Genomic DNA, 16,129 nt, shown 5'->3' with positions numbered 1-16,129 from the left:
AAACAAATTATATTTACCCCAGAGATCTATCTGCTTCAAAGGAATAATTATATTTTTTTCAGTTTTAAAATAAATGGGAAGAGGAAACTTGGGTTAACTGGGCATATTTTCAATTTACATATTTTGAGGAGTTTTTCCTCAACATCTAGTTATGAACAGATGAACATTATGAGCTTCTCTTGGGCAATGTTGGCTCTCTGGGAACAAACTGGCATGAAGACGAGAATTTCCTTGAGGCTAGGAAGAGCGAAGCCTTGCTGCTGGCTCTGGTCCAGGCAGCCACCAGCCAGTACCCACAGTCACCTGCCAGTGGGTTGCTGTCTGCTGCCGGTGCACAAACTGGTGAAAAGACACAACTCACAGTCAGAAAATGATGTGCACAGTTAAGGGATAATGTCTTTGGAGAGGGATAGACCTGAACAGAAGCAGGAAATGTCCTAGGTTGTAGGACTCAATTCTTAAATCTCAGATGGCCACACTCTGAGCCAACAATTAAGAATAACCTTATATTCTTGTCTTGGCTCCCTTCTCCATGGCATGATCAACTGGAGAAGTCAAAGGACCCCGAAATGGGAAGGACAGAGGATCATTCCTGACAGCTCCAACTTCTTCATGGCAGGGCTCTTGGGACATCCAGGGTAGCATTCACCATGTCAACATAACCACATAAGCTTGTGACTTCTTTTTGTAAGTGTCTGGTAGGATGCGTGGAATACATGATTATCATCAGGATGTTTTCAAAATGTCTCCATTTCCAGGATAAAATTAAAGTTCAGTTATTCAAGTTTGAGGTAATTCTCCCTGACGGAGTACTTTATGGTGAGAAAGAAGCAGGCCTCTTGTTTCTGTAACTCTCAAAGCAGCTGCACAGAACAGATTAGATGCAGAATGGATGCTAGGCAGGAACTGCTGCAGAAGCAGCTGTTTCCCAGCTAAGGAAAACTAAGCTGTTTCTATTTCTGTGTGGCCTGGCCTTGAACTTGGTACCTGCTCACTGAAACTTCAACCAACCTCTGAGGGACAAAGAGGCGTGAATGTAGTACTCATCGATTTGGAAGCCATTGCAGGAGTAAAAAAATGACAATGAATAGAAGGGAGTTGAGATAGCTGTGAATCATCTCCACTTAGCTGCATTGTCCTAGTCAACTGAGCTGGTTTCATCTTCTACTTCCCAGCAGTAAAAGTGGCCCCAACATCCATTTATAGAGGTTATAAATGAGGTTTAGATTAAGGATGAAGAACAGTTTATGTCCCCAAAAGAGACTGATGACTTTGAAAACAAGAAAAAGAAAAGATTAGCAGGTAATTGAAGTAACAGATTCTGTGATAGTGCCAGATCTTGCCAAATGCATGTCAGGTGTCAGATGTACAGAGACTCTTGTGTACAGGCAGACATTTGCGTATAAAAACATCAGAATCTTTCACTGCAGTTCAGTCATGGCTTCACATGAGAATTTGCAGAACTTATAGCCTGCTTAGTTTTCTCTCACCCTAAAGTCAGTAATACTGAGAATACTCTCATAGCATACATATTGGGACTATACTAGGTTTCAAAAAGGCTTTAGAAAGTAATTTTTTTTGGCAGAATGATCCCCAAAAATTGGTAAATAAGCCAGGCGCTGGTGGCTCATGCCTATCATCCTAGCTACTCAGGAGGCTGAGATCTAAGGATCACAGTTCAAAGCCTGCCTGGTCACCAAAGTCTGTGAGACTCTTATCTCCAATTAAACACCAGAAAACCAGAAGTGGCAGTATGGTTCAAGTGGTAGAGGGATAACCTTGAGCTGAAGAGCTCAGAGATAGCACCCAGGCCCAGAGTTCAAGTCCCACGACTGACAAAAAAACCCCTCAAAACAACAAAAAATTGGTAAATAATCACTTTCTTTAAATATGTATATGAAAGTGAATCTAGTGGCAATGAACTAACACTTAAAAACAGTGCCTTAAAGTACTTCAATGATTCCATTCCTAATATATCTCGATTAAAGCTAGATGACAGTACATTCTTTAGACATAACAGCTTATAGGAATATAACTTTTAAGTATACAAATAAGGTATTAACCTAATTCTCCTTTATTTTGGCTCATCTAATTTACAAACACAATTTCTGAGTTTAACAGTATTTGTAATGGCAACATCCAAAGCAGTTTTGGCTGCATAAAGCACTATTTGTTGAACAAAAATGTAGTTGTTTGTGCAAGTTTAAACATTTCACAAGGCCGGCTGAGTTCATTTCAGCCTTACTTACAAAATAATGATTGGCAAATGAAATGGGCTGCGGGTAGAAACAAGACATTTAAGCTTCTGAGAGGTTTACAGAACCAGATTCTTTGACTATTGAAAGTAAGATTGAAAGGTCATAATCAATCGAATGGTACAGGGTGGATTCTTAGGATAAAAATGGGTTTGACAAAACGAATATTTATAGTGGAACAATAAGGAAAACGTTGTGTTACATTCAGAAACATGGAAAATATGCTGCTCAAAATTGTTGGCTCTGGAATAAATAAAATCCAGACTTAGACTATTAAAAATATCAAAGTGGTCCACTTTGTGCCAACTCCATTTCTTCTGTTGCTTGTCGTAAAGAAAATCCATTATTGGATATAATGCAGTCTTGGTTAAATTATCGAAGACATTTTTCCATATAAAAATAGTTTACCCTATGCTATAGCTTCTTCTGTTAACAATTTTAATATTCTATCACAGAATTGTAGATTCAGAATTAGGAAATTTTAAGTCCTATGTTAACCTACTCAAGGTACAAATCCTGTTGATCAGAGTGCTACCAACCCTCCCCTCCCGAAAAAAACCAGTCCACCATAAAAAAAACCTTCAAAAATCAGTTAAGTGAAGGAAAATATTGTGCCCAGTAATTTTCATTAACCCAGACTGAAACTAGCAGGATATTCTAGAAAACGCAACCTCTTGGTGGGTAGCTTTTTAAGACATCTTAAACTGAGGCATACGTCAACTGTTTTGCTCTATTTTTGCCTTCTGGAATATCATAGAATGTACCTATTCAGGTTTCTTTGGCGTAACTTTTTAAAGGCTTTGTAAGGAATTTACTGTGCACTGTGGTGTTTCCTTTCAACCCCTTCATGCTACAATTTAATTCATTTTTTTTCTTGTGTTGACTATTAAAGGCATTTCATTATTCCATCTCCTTATTTTCATTGTTGCCATGCTCCCTGCACCTTTCCCTGGAAGAAGTAGCATCCCTAATAGGTTTCTTTGTTCAGTTTTCACAGTTGCAAATAATGTATTTCGACTGTATTCATTCTTTTATTCTCCCCCCAAGACACAACCCCTTCACATTAATCTCCTCTTGTCCACAGTGTTGTACATGTTCATCCTCTTCCTGTTTTCCCTTTTTCTCTTTCCTTGATTTATGTTTTGTTTAACCATCTAAGTAAATATATATATATGTGTGTGTACACACGGATATTTATACGTGTATATCAATATGAGTAAGTCTAAGTCTACCTTGTACATAGTATTTTATATATAGTATTTTATTCTTTGAGCTTCACTTGTCTTGCTCAACCTCCAGTTGTATGCATTTTTCTACAAATAACATTTTTTTTTCTGTATGTGTGTGATGTGTGTGAGTATGTGTGGGTATATACATACATATATATATACATATATATATATATATACACACACACACTGGGCGCCTCAGATGATTCTATCATTTGGCTATTGGGAACAGTGTTGCAATAAGCATGGATATGCAGGTGTCTTTTGGTATATTAATTTATTCACCTTCAGATATATGCTCAATGGTGGTATGGCAGGGTCATATGGAACATACATTTTTAAGCTTTTGAGAACTCTCCATGCTGATTTCCACATAGGCTGCCACAGTTTACATTGCTACCAACAACATATAAGGGAGCCTCTTTACTCCTGTCTTCTCCAGCATTTGTTGTTTTAGTTTTCTTGATGGCCACCACTATTTTGCAGTGAGATAGAAACAAAGTGTGCATTCTTTTTTTTTTTTTTGCCAGTCCTGGGCGTGAGCTCAGGGCCTGAGCACTGTCCTTGGACTTTCTCAAGGCTAGAGCTCTACCACTTGAGCCTCAGCACCACTTTTGGCTTTTTTCTATGTATGTGGTACCAAAGAATCGAACCCGGGTCTTCGTGTATGCTAGGCAAGCACTTTAACCACTAGGCCAAAGTCCCAGCCCCATTCTTTTTTTTTTTTTTGAACCCTGGGTCTGCGCACTGCTACTCAGCTCATCAGCTGACGGCTCTACCACTTGAACCACAGGGCCACTTCTGGTTTTCTGGAGGTTAGTCAGAGATAAGAGTCTCATGGGCTTTCATGCCTGGGCTGGCTTTGAACTGCAATCCTCAGACCTCAGCCTCCTGAGACAGGAGGAGGAGGAGGATTACAGGTGTGAGCCACCAGCACCCTGCTGAAAAGTGTGCTTTTGACTTGCATTTCCTTTATGACTTAATGTTGAATATTTTTTGGTTTATCTACTAGCCATTTGTGTTTCTTATGAGAACTATGTTCACTTAGTTTGCTTCCCTGTTTGTTAATAGGACTCTTGTTCTCTTGCTGTTAAATTTTTTGAGTCCTTTTATGTTCGGAATATTAATCCTTTATCTGTTGAATAGCTAATGAAGATTGTTCTCCCATTCTGTGGATTGTTTTATGGTTCTGGTGATTGTTTATTTTGCTGTGTAGAAACTCTTCAGTCTGCTAAAAATGCTGTCAATTCTTGCTCCAATCCTCTGGGCATCTGGAGTCTTCAAGAACAAATTTTATCTGTGTCTATATCTTCCAACATTTTTTCTATATCATCCCATAGTAAGTATAAAATTTCAGACTGCCTTTTTGAGGTCTTTGATGCAACATGAGTTTATATTTGTGTGTAGGGATATCAAATCAAGGTGGTTTCAGGTAGATATCTACTTTTACCCGTACTATTTGTTGAACACTGCCCTTTCTCCATGCCTTTTTTTTTGGCCAGACCTGTCTTTGAACTCAGGGCCTGACCACTGTTGTTGGACTTTCTCAAGGCTAATGCTCTATCCCTTGAGCCACAGTGCTACTTCCAGCCTTTTCTATATATGTGATACCGAGGATTCGAACCCAGGTCTTTGTGCATGCTAGGCAAACACTCTACCATTAGGCTAAACTCTCAGCCCCAAATATGTTTTTGTTTTTGTTTTTTTTTTGCCAGTCCTGGGCTTGAGCTCAGGGCCTGAGCACTGTCCCTGGACTTTCTCAAGGCTAGAGCTCTACCACTTGAGCCTCAGCACCACTTCTGGCTTTTTTCTATGTATGTGGTACCGAGGAATCGAACCCGGGTCTTCATGCTTGCTAGGCAAGCACTTTAACCACTAGGCCAAACTCTCGGCCCCCCAAATATGCTTTTTGATTCATACTGCTGTTCTGTTTTTTGATTAGAGAGTGATGCTATTGGCATTTAATATTACTGTTGGGAAATATGCCAAATTTTCCATCATTTTGTTCTTTCTGTGATGCTTCTTTCCTCTTCCTGCTTTTGCTAATCTACTCCAGTAGTTCAGTTTATTCATTTTTGTATTTTCTGTGTTGATAGTCTTATGGAGGGTATCTTTTATAGTGCTCTTTTATGGCCATGCCTCTACTCTGGCTTTTTGGTGGATAATTGGAGATAAAGAGTTTCATGGATTCTCCTTCCAATGCTGACTTTGAACCACAATCCTCAGAGCTAATCTTTTGAGTAACTAGGATTACAAGCTTGAGCCATCAGCTCTCAGCATATGTTTCATAATTTTTTGTTGTAATATGTCTAAGTGTGCTTCTTAAATGGTCTTGTCTGTTTTGGAGTTTTGTAAGTCTCTGCTAGATGAAACTTACCTTTCTCCAGATTGGGATAATTTTCTGGTATTATTTTGTTAGATGAGGAAGAATAAAAACTGAAAGCACTGATCAATTTCATTATACATAGATGTGATCATTGTTTTAGTTTTTTTTTTTTTTTTTTTTTACTATAAAGATGATCTACAGAGGGGTTAGCGTTACCTGAGGGAGCGAGGGAAGGAAGGAGTGACATTGTCCAAAATAAAATGTGCTCATTAACTCAGGTGTGTGAACTTTTGAACAGAGTGCTGAGGTCTCAGAAGCCCCTTTGGTGTCTTTGAAGTGTTTGGTATCTTTGACTTGTTTCCATTTCTTTTTTATTACCTAGGTTTCCTTTTTTTTTCCCCCATCTTAGGCTTGAGTTCAGGGCCTGAGCATTGTCCTTAGGCTTTTCTCAAGGCTAGAGCTCTACCACTTGAGCCATAGCACCACTTGTGGCATTTTCTATGTATGTGGCACCAAGGAATCGAACCCAGGTCTTTGTGCATGCTAGACAAGCACTCAACCAAACTTCCAACCCTAGGTTTTCAATTGAGTGTTTTATTAGGCTTTTGAATTCATTTTTAGGATTTTTTTCCCCTTGGTTTTCATCTCTTCATTGAATTCCTGTCTCATATCTGTGTTGCCTCCTATAGTTCATGTAGCTGTTTTTATTCCCTTGTTTATTTAGTTTCTCTTGCTTGTTCAACTTCTCTTGGAATTCTGAGTTTTTGAACATCTGTTCTTTTAGTGTGTCAAATTCTTTCAAGTTCTTATCATTGGCTTAGCTTTGGCTTTCCTCTAACATCTCACTTAAGTCCATAATCATGCTGTTAGTGATTGGAAGTGTGACATGTCTTGTTTGTGAATTTTGTGATGTTTTCTGGAATTTATGTGTCTAGGTTGAGGGTTTATGAAGCTTCTGTCCCAGATGGCAGTTTTCTTGCAACTTGGTGAAGATGGGGTGATTGATGACTAGATAGTGCTGTGTCTTGGGGGTGGGTTGCAGTTGACAAAAATAGTCCCCATTCTCAAGTCTTTATGAGCCCCTCTCTCTCTCTCTCTCTCTCTCTCTCTCTCTCTCTCTCTCTCTCTCTCTCTCTCTCTCTCTCTCTCTCCCCCCTCCCCCCCTCTCTCCCTCTCCCTTCCTCCCCCCTCTCTCCCTCTCCCTTCCTTCCCCCTCTCTCCCTCCCTCTCTCTCTCGGTGAGGAAGCTGGGTCTCAGAGATTATTATAGATGCTAAAACACAATCTTGTACTTGTATCAAGTTCCAAAGGAAAGTAATCACTATTCCTGGTCAAATCTTTTTAGATAAAGTTAGGGTCCAGAGTATGTGTCACTGTATTCTAAGCAGACCTTCCTTTGCCAGAGTGGGAATAGCATGAAGATCAAAGGGGGCGGTCCTATAAGAATAATTCCAGACATTCGTTATATAGAGAGTGAAGAGGGTGGGAGGTAAGTTTTGCAGGAGAGGTTGTTGGGAAAGTAGAATGAGATCAGAAAGAGGAAGAGAATAGTTAAGGCTGTATTTAGTTGGGGTACCATGGTAGTGAGATTGGGAGAAATGACTAGGTGTATGTGTATGTGTGCATGCGTACACACACACAGAGGCACCAATGACAGTCAAAGAGGAGGAAGGAATGAAATGGACCAAATTTATGAGAAAAGTAAATTGAATAGTAGGACAAACAGAAGCAGAATACAGAAAATGAAAAGCAATGAAAGGAGATTTTGTTCAGGTAGTGTATTGGATATTGAAGAAGATTGGGGTTGTGGAAGAGAATGTAAGGGAAGGGTTCCACTTGCAGATGTACGCAGGGTACAAGTGGGAGGGGTTATGAGAAGGGAGCAATGATATTAGAGGATAGGTACTGAGTTTCAGATACGATGGTTTCAGTTTAAAAGGGAAGGGTTAAAATTCTCAGATTAAATGGAGAGGGTAAATAGATGTGTTCTAGAATGATGAAAGGTAAATGGCCTTTTTCTGATTTAAAGCAGAGAAAAGTAGAGTTAAATAGATATAATACCCAATGCAATTGAAACAATGAAGGATCAAAGGAAGGAAGTCCTAGTTCTTACATTTAACCTGTATGTACATTTCTTTTTTGCCAGTCCTGGGCCTTGAACTCAGGGCCTGGGCACTGTCCTTGGGCTTTCTCAAGGCTAGTGCTCTACCACTTGAGCTACAGCACCATTTTTGTTTTTGTTTTTTTTCTATGTATGTGGTACCAAGGAATCAAACCCTGGTCTTCGTGCATGCTAGGCAAGCACTCTACCAGGAGGCCAAACTCCTGGCCCCTGTATGTACATTTCTGTATAAACACCTCTGCAGGTTACAGTAGGCTTTACTTCCATCAGAAGACCTTGCTTGGAAGGGAAGGGCCTCAGAGCACGGGCTGCTGTTGGCAGCCCTGTTGTCTGGCCCAGCAGGAGGCCCAACTGCCACTTAGCTACTTGGATCTAGTGGCTCACTGTGCCTGAGCATTTTGTTTAGCACGTGTATACATTCACTTATGCCAGATTTCTAAGTCTGATAGCACCTCATGCAGTGAGGCCCATAGCCACCTTCTTAGTGGTCAGCATATTCCCAAGCTGGTGGTCCTTGGTCCTTGCCCCTTGGTTACAGCATCCCGCAACTGCTCGAGTTTTTGTTAGATTTAGGCTAGGTGGATGGACCTTGGTCTTGGAGCATGAGTTTGTTAATTGCAGGTTCCCACTTAAGCTTCTGTTGACTTGTCTACCCTTGTTCAGCCTCTTATAACCTACCCTTGTTCAGCCTCTTATAACCCTATAACTGAGTTCTATGGCAGTGTATCCTGATTTTGTCCTCTGGTTCCTGCTCCCTAATAGAAGTCTCTCAAGATGGCAGTTTGTCACTTCCTGATGCCCACTTCCAGCAGTCTTGCCTCCAGTCTTACAGACCAGTCCTGCTCTAGAGGGCTTCAGCAGGTGGTAAAGCTGTTGTATTTGGGGATCCCTACGCAGGATAGTCTGACAGTATCTTCCTACTCAGGTTCCCTTACCCATAGGAGGGGACTCTTGAGAGCAAGTGGCTCTTCAGAATCCTTGTCACTATTTCTTCCATCTTGATTGCTTCTTTTGTATTTGACAACTTGTAGGTTTGTCTGTAGGTTTGTCTGTCTTCCCTCCTTAATCTTCTGAATGTGCTGCTAGGTTTTGGATCCCTGGATTCTTTTCATTCATGGAACAAATAAGGTTGATTAACTCTTTTCACAACCACAAATTGCTTTTTTGCGACTGTTAGTGACTTACAAAATTCTTTTATCAACTGAATGTGTTTTTCAGTTGAATATCCAATATTACAACTAAAAGTTAAAACATTCAAATTAGGACACTTAAAAACCAAGAGTTAAGAGTATTAAATTGGTTCCAATTTAACATTGGCCTTTTTAATTAGGCTAGCATTGACCAACAACCGATGTTTGAGGAAAAGATATAAAACTTAAACCTTGCCATCAGTGTGAGTATTTAAGGGAGACAAAGGGGGAGGGGTGTAAATCCTTTATAATAATATCCAAGTGCTTTAAGACATTGACTAAACCTCATATTTGAAAGCACATAAATCTTGGAGTTTAAAAGTCACAGAATTAGTTAGGTCATGTTTCAGAAATGATACTACAATCCGAATTTCTCACTAGTAGATCAATAACAATACTCTAAAATTACTTAAAAGACTAATATCTTACATTTTCTTTTAGTGGTTATACATTTGGCTCCTGTGTAAAGCATAAATAACAGATCCAGGATAATTTAAATCTAGATTAGCTCCAGACAGGCCCTTCCAACCTGATACCCATGCAAGAATACAAAGCCAAAAGGATACACTAAAAAAGAAAAAAAAAGAAAGAAGAAGAGACTGTTTTATTGTGACATTTATGACATTGACCCCTGTTGACAGGAATGACCGTGAGTAATTTGGCACATTGCACATGTGTGATGTAGAACACTGGACATACTGGTAATAATCTGGGGCCGCTTTCTGGTCCTCCCCAACCTCGGGCACACATGGACCAGCCACAGAAATTAACTCCATTAGCATTTGGTGTAGACAATGAACAAATCTTTGGTCTTAATAAGCACCATTACAAACCCTTACATTAAGGGCATTATTATTCTAGTTTATAAATGTTTCAATGATAAAAAAAAACCAGCACGATTACAGTATACACACACTTAATTTACATGTAATGTATTATACTCATAACTGAGATAAGCTACTGAACTAATTTTGGTTGATTGAAATGAAGTATCTGGATTGAGTACTTGTAATTTGTTTTTAAGGTGTGTAGATATTACAGTGCATTCATAGATCTAGTTTGAAAATTTACTAGCACCAAATAGATACGACAAATGGCCAACCTACAAGTGCATTTGGAGAAGCAAAGTTTCAAGGTTTGAAATAATCCACCAGGTGCAAAGCATATTCCTGCACATCTGCTAGAAGGACAGCACATTAGCAAGGATATGAACCCTAGGGGATACACTCCTAATTTTCCAGCAGGGCACATATGACCACATAACTTAGCATGAGAAGCCGGAGGAAGTGGTTGTTGAAGTAGGTAATCATCTGTACCTTCTTTTTTTGTTGTTGTAATAAAAGAATAGTGCATATTTATACAAATTAATTTGGTGAGAAAGATTGTACCTATGATAAGAAGATTCTGCCTGGGGGAAAAATGTAATCCTACCTATCTATAGTTGTTTTTCTTCAGTTATTTGGTCTCTGGATGGTGAATTAATGAAGCAAAATCTGAATTTTCATCTTCAGATTATCGCCCAGTTCACCACTGAGGTAGTCTTTGTCATATTTGTCTTCTAGCTGATTAAGTTCTTTCTTTTTATAAAGTGGAGTACTACTGATTTGTAATGAGTAGATTCCAGCCACTGGCTTCTTCTTTGTGAAGTGGAGGTAGCTGATCCCTTCCTTTTGGTTGATTTTAAAAAAGCCATCTTCATTTCCAGATTCAATCAAGTATCTGTTATGGTTTGTCAGAGTCGTAAGGGCTGGAAGGAGTTCTAGGATTCGGACCTTGCTGCTGATATGGGAAATATTGAAGGCAAAGGTGGCAGTCTTCTCGATGTCCCAACTTGCCAGACTCACATTGGCTTCAATTTCAGAATCCTAGAAAGACATAAAATATGCACTTTGTTCTCATGTGAAAGAGAAAGTGATTCAAATCTCACACTCCTACAACGTCCTGCCCACAAAGTTCCTTGCAAAACTACTAGTGTGTGTAAATGAATTAAAATGATAGCAAGAAGGAAGTCAGGTTGAAACACTTGCACTAGTTTGTGCACTAGGTGTCATACATTATGGCCCGGGAAATCTGCCAGATATGCACATTCTAGTGAATTCGAATTCCCAGGGCATCTCCAGTTCAATAAGTCTTTCAGACAATTTCAGATGCACAGTCAGGTTTGAGAGCTGCTGTTTTAATAGATTATTTTATTTCCGAGCATTTGTCTCCCTTCCCAAACCACAGCAAGCAGGTTACAGCATGGATACTAAAAAGCAGTATATTTCAATTTCATTCAGTGATGCAAACCATCCCTTCCTAAGGACACACCTATGAACTTACTTCCTGACTCTGATGATCTGCTAATATTCAATGCTTTTCACCTGGCTTCTTGCTTGCCTCTCTGGGACCACATGTGCTTGATTCTCTGGGCATGGAGCCAAAGGTCTGAGTATCTGTGCATTTCCAAATTTAAGAGCAGCAGCCTTAGGCAAAGAAAACCAGGCTGCTTGGGTTCCTTGTTGCTTTTGTCTACTGTCCAAATTCCCTTGTGCTATGCATGCTTCTTTCCAGAAGAGGAGCCTCTAGCTTTCAGAATGTGGCCTCCCCTTTTAGGGAACACTATGCCACTTCACTATCCTGTCCACTGCAGTCCTGATTCTCAGAACTTCTCCTTTCAGTAGACTTTGGGTGGGTGTTTGACTTTTTGGCAAGACAAGGGAAATGAGCAAGTATGTGAAAACTTTGGAATGACCACTCCCGAAAAAGCAGCTTGGGACTTCACAGAAAGCTCCACAGCCTAGAGCTGGGGAATGTCTGGATTTTCTCCCTCGGGAGATTTTTCACACTTTGGAACATCCTTGGAAGAAACCACAGGAATGCGGAAGGCCTTTCTTTTAGGAGACTAGAAGAGAAACCCTCCAACCTACCTGGATATTAGAGGTGTTGGTTTCATTTGTGCTTCTCCGTTTCCTACCCCGTTTGGGGTAGCCATTGATCTTACACTCATAGCAAGCCTCTGGGGACAGTGAATTGTCATCCATCTCACTGCTGGCTGCTGGCTCTGGGCCGCCTCGGCCCAGGCCCATTCCAGAAACGCAATGCCTGTGGCAGAAGGGAAGTGCCAGTGTTTTTCACAAGAACCAAGAGACAAAGCAAATGGGACAGAAATTGTGGTAAAGCCCTTCCCCCACGTTAGTGTTCTTCTGACCTTGCTGTGTATCCATTGGGTGCATGTGTCAGAGCTTGTCCAACTGTGGGAGGCTGTTTCAAGTCATTCAAAACCATGAAGGCCAGTGGATTTGACTCATGATGAGAAGGTGGATAAACAAACCCAAGCCCAGGAGAGATGTAGTTAGGCTGTTTTTCTTTGCCTTTCACTTACAAAGCCAAATTATGGTGTGTATCTTCCTTGTTCCACAAGCACCTTGTTTTGTTACTCAGAGGCCACTTGGAATGTAGACTTACCAGGCTTTCCTTTCCAAATGTGTTGAAACATTTGAGTTGTCTTTACCCCAAAAACAAAGATTTTTTAGAGTCTACACTAGTGCTTGAAATAGTGAGACCAAAACTATTTTAAATGGATGGATTTCTATTAGTATGGCAGAATGTAGACCAGATTTTTTTTTAATATATATTACTTGTCTCCTCCCCTCTCTTTTCTCTGTTGCAATGTGAAAAGTGTAAAAAGAGTAAAGTGAATGAAACACTATGTGCCCACGCTATACATATACACACATATACATAATGGTTAAGTGATGAGGGGGTAAGCCACAGTTTTGAAGGCTTTGGTTCTTTTCTCAGAACATGGTTCCAGTATTTTCATCTCTCAGGAGTACCATTTATAAGAAATGTGACTACAAAATCCCACTGGCCAAGAGCCAATCTGGAGTGTCACGGTTTTTTTTTTTTTTTTTCTGGGAAAAATGGTTCTGGCACACTAAAATATAAAGAATGAGTCGCCTGGAAGCCAGACCCAGACATCTGGGAATTTGTATCCAGTATTGCTGGCATTTTTCTGTGTGCTTCCCATGAAATGTTCATTCTTTTACCTTCTAGTTTAGAGAGACTCAAAATAAATCACTTGAAGCTTGTATGTCAAGTAATTCGGGACCACTAAATTAATAATTTGTTGTAAGTATATCTGACAATATATAGCTGTAGTGGGAGAGAGAGACAGAGAGAGACAGACAGAGACAGACAGACAGACAGACAGACAGAGACACAGAAAGTAGCTGCAGTAGCTGGGTATGGTGGTTTATGCCTGTAATCCTAGCTACTGAGGAGGCGGAGATCTGAGGATCAAGGTTCAAAGCCAGCCCAGGCACAGAAGTCCATGAGACTCTTATCTCCAATTAACCATCAGAAAACTGGAAGTGGGACTGTGGCTCAAGGGGTAGGGCAGTACTCACAGACAGTGCCCAGGCCCAGAGTTCAAGTCCTATGACCAATAACAACAACAGAAAAAGTAGCTGGAGTACTTAGAAATCTGTATATAATGTTCTTGATAAATCGTTAAAATTCAGACCCAGTAACTACATGGACACCCAAGTCCCAGATTAACTCAGCAGGGAAGAGATCTCAGCTTTGTGATTTTCCTATTCATGTGTCCTGTGCAGCTGGGATGACAGGTGCACACCACTGTGCACAGCTTTTTATTGGTAGAACGTCTGCCTGAATGGACAGCCTCAAACTAATTCTCCTGGCCTCAGCCTCCTGAGAATCTAGGAGTACAGTATAAACTGTAACAGGTATAAACAGGTATAATCCAGCTAGGAAGGTCATATTGAGTTAAATTACTGAGTTAAATTCACATTATGAATGAGAAAGAATTGCCAACTGGCATCAGAAAGAGCAGTACTTACCCTTGGCCTATTCGGAAGTAACCAGGGGGACAGCCACATAGGTAACCACCCTCTGTATTGGAGCAGCCATAACTGCAGGGGGCTTGTGAAGAGCCACACTCATTGATGTCTTGGCACCCTCCGCTGAACTGTTCATACTGGAAACCAGCTGGACACATGCACTTGTAGCTCCCCAAAGTGTTGTGACAGGAAGCTCCTCCACAAATGTGAGCACTGAGACATTCATTTTCATCTGCAGAAAAAACAGATGACATTGCATATGTAACACTGATCAGAGATTTCAGGCAGCACTGACCAAGGTAGAGAGGTACATATGTGGAAGTAGACATGGCTTCTTCTGTGTTGTCACTAAGTATGGCCGATGAGGTCAAATAACTGGGCAGAAAGCATTGGGAGATGGCATTCTAGGGAATCCCATGGAAGCCAATGTTAGTTTACTGTGTTCCTTGGGAAGACCCTGTAAAGAATGTGAGGCCTGTTCATAGCTGAGGTTCAGGGAAGCTGAGAAGGAATCACAGGGTTCTCTGCTCTTGCTTCAGAAGTGCTCAGCAATGGAGCAAACAGAGCCCAGTTGTTGCCCCAGAGGCTGCTTTCTCAGCTCTATTTGCAGGACGTGCATATCTGAGGAGGGCTGACACCCTACAGGAAGTATCTGACCCACTTGGACTTCTTTTCCAGCAAGCTGCAGAAGCCCCTAGGTACCTCTGGCATGTCTCCTCCCAACTCTCAATGCCCCCTTATCCAAACTAGCTTCCTGCCCAGAGTGTCTAAAGCTAAGTGTGGCTAGAAGAGATTTAGTACAGACTTCCCGAGTAACAATTGGGGGAAACCCACAAGAGAGGCAGATGCTGTGGGACTGGCTACCCTCGTGGACTTGCCAAGTCTGGTAGAGTAAGAAGTAAGAAGAAATGTGACTTAAAACAGCTGGAAGGAGGAAAACCGTGAATTTCTCATTATTTCCAGTTTTCAAAAAAAAAATCTATTTTTGTTGACAGTTTGCTGCTAAGACCCATTTTGGTTTTTTTGTTCATTTGAACACAGGTAGATCGGCCTAGTTGCAATGGGCACAGCAGTTAAAGGAACACGAGGTGTCCACTCTGACAAGATAGAATTGGTAAAACCTTCCTCCAGGATGAGGTACGTGTCATATTCTCTCTGTCACAAATAGAAATCTATCATTCTTTCTCTCTGCAGTCAGGTGAGTGAAAGTGGAGAGGCCAAGGTGTTTATTTAATAATATTTCTACTCTGCCCTTTATTATTTTCATCTTTCTCTGTGGCTTGTCTGTAAGCTTTTCTGAATAGGCTATTCAGAGCCAGAGGCTCTAGTCTCCTCCCAAGGATTCTTAGGCTATGCATGAGATTCCTGAAAGAGAAATCATAAAATATGCTATTGTCTTTGCTCTCTTTCCCTTATTTTACATTAGAGACGAAGTGTATGATAGAAACCAATACTGACCCAAGCTCCACATCCAAAAGACAATGTGAAACGCTGAGGGTGTTCCTTGGAGGGACTAGGGGGAGATGTTAATCCAGGAGTTTTCTTCCTCCCAGTCCCCCTTTTCCTCGCTACTTGCTTCCTTGAAAGCTGATGTGTGTGGAAAAAAAATAAGTAGCTTTGCTGTGTGTTCTGTATTTGGAATGTGCTCAGCCATCTACTTCCTGGTAAGACCCTGACTAATAAAGCAGATGAGTGGAACAGTTAGTGGATAGCTTAGATTTATCCTGCTTTTTGCTAAATAAGACCCATCATTAGAAGTTCATTCATTACCAAACAGTACTTGTAAGTTTTAAAGCTATTTATACCTAGACTGGACTATATGAGGAGAAAACAAGTACCTTTCAAGGTGTTTTTCAAACCTGATTGGTACACTGAAGCAAGAGAGGGATTTGTATGTTAGGAGATGTTAGAAGATATGTCTATGTTAAAGAAGTCAGCAAATGTTCAGTGTTTACTGCTTGAAAACAGTAACGCTCAGCATTTTTATTAACTTACCAACACTACATATTCTAAAGCAAATGACTCCACAAGACATTTATTTTTCTATATTCTAAAATAGTTTTAGCGGGATCCAGTGGCTCACACCAGGAATCCTAGCTAGTCAGAAGGCTGAGATCTGAGGATCAAGGTTCAAAGCCAGCCCGGGCATAAAAGGACCTGAGAC

General features: G+C 40.6%; 1 protein-coding gene and 1 long non-coding RNA gene across 2 annotated transcripts in view; one reads left to right on the top strand and one right to left on the bottom strand.

The window, feature by feature from the left end:
- LOC150046514 (uncharacterized) overlaps positions 1 to 15,097 on the top strand; it is a 52,455-nt gene extending 37,358 nt beyond the window's left edge. The window contains exon 5 of the long non-coding RNA XR_016539706.1: positions 15,007 to 15,097. This is a non-coding gene — a long non-coding RNA (uncharacterized LOC150046514). The remainder of the gene's footprint in view (positions 1 to 15,006) is intronic.
- Positions 9,708 to 16,129, bottom strand: part of Fbn1 (fibrillin 1) — a 206,242-nt gene continuing 199,820 nt past the window's right edge. The window contains exons 63-65 of the mRNA XM_090358457.1: positions 13,966 to 14,197; positions 12,031 to 12,205; positions 9,708 to 10,986 (exon numbers count right to left, since the gene is read on the bottom strand). Coding sequence (XP_090214583.1) covers positions 10,600 to 10,986; positions 12,031 to 12,205; positions 13,966 to 14,197 — 794 coding nt within the window. The 3' untranslated portion in view covers positions 9,708 to 10,599. The remainder of the gene's footprint in view (positions 10,987 to 12,030; positions 12,206 to 13,965; positions 14,198 to 16,129) is intronic.

Source organism: Megascapheus bottae, chromosome 25 (genome assembly GCF_031878675.1).
Source record: "Megascapheus bottae isolate mThoBot1 chromosome 25, mThoBot2.hap1, whole genome shotgun sequence".
NCBI classification, from domain to species: domain Eukaryota; kingdom Metazoa; phylum Chordata; class Mammalia; order Rodentia; family Geomyidae; genus Megascapheus; species Megascapheus bottae.
Note: the sequence above shows the minus strand (reverse complement) of the source record. Positions and strands in the feature narration are given on the sequence as shown.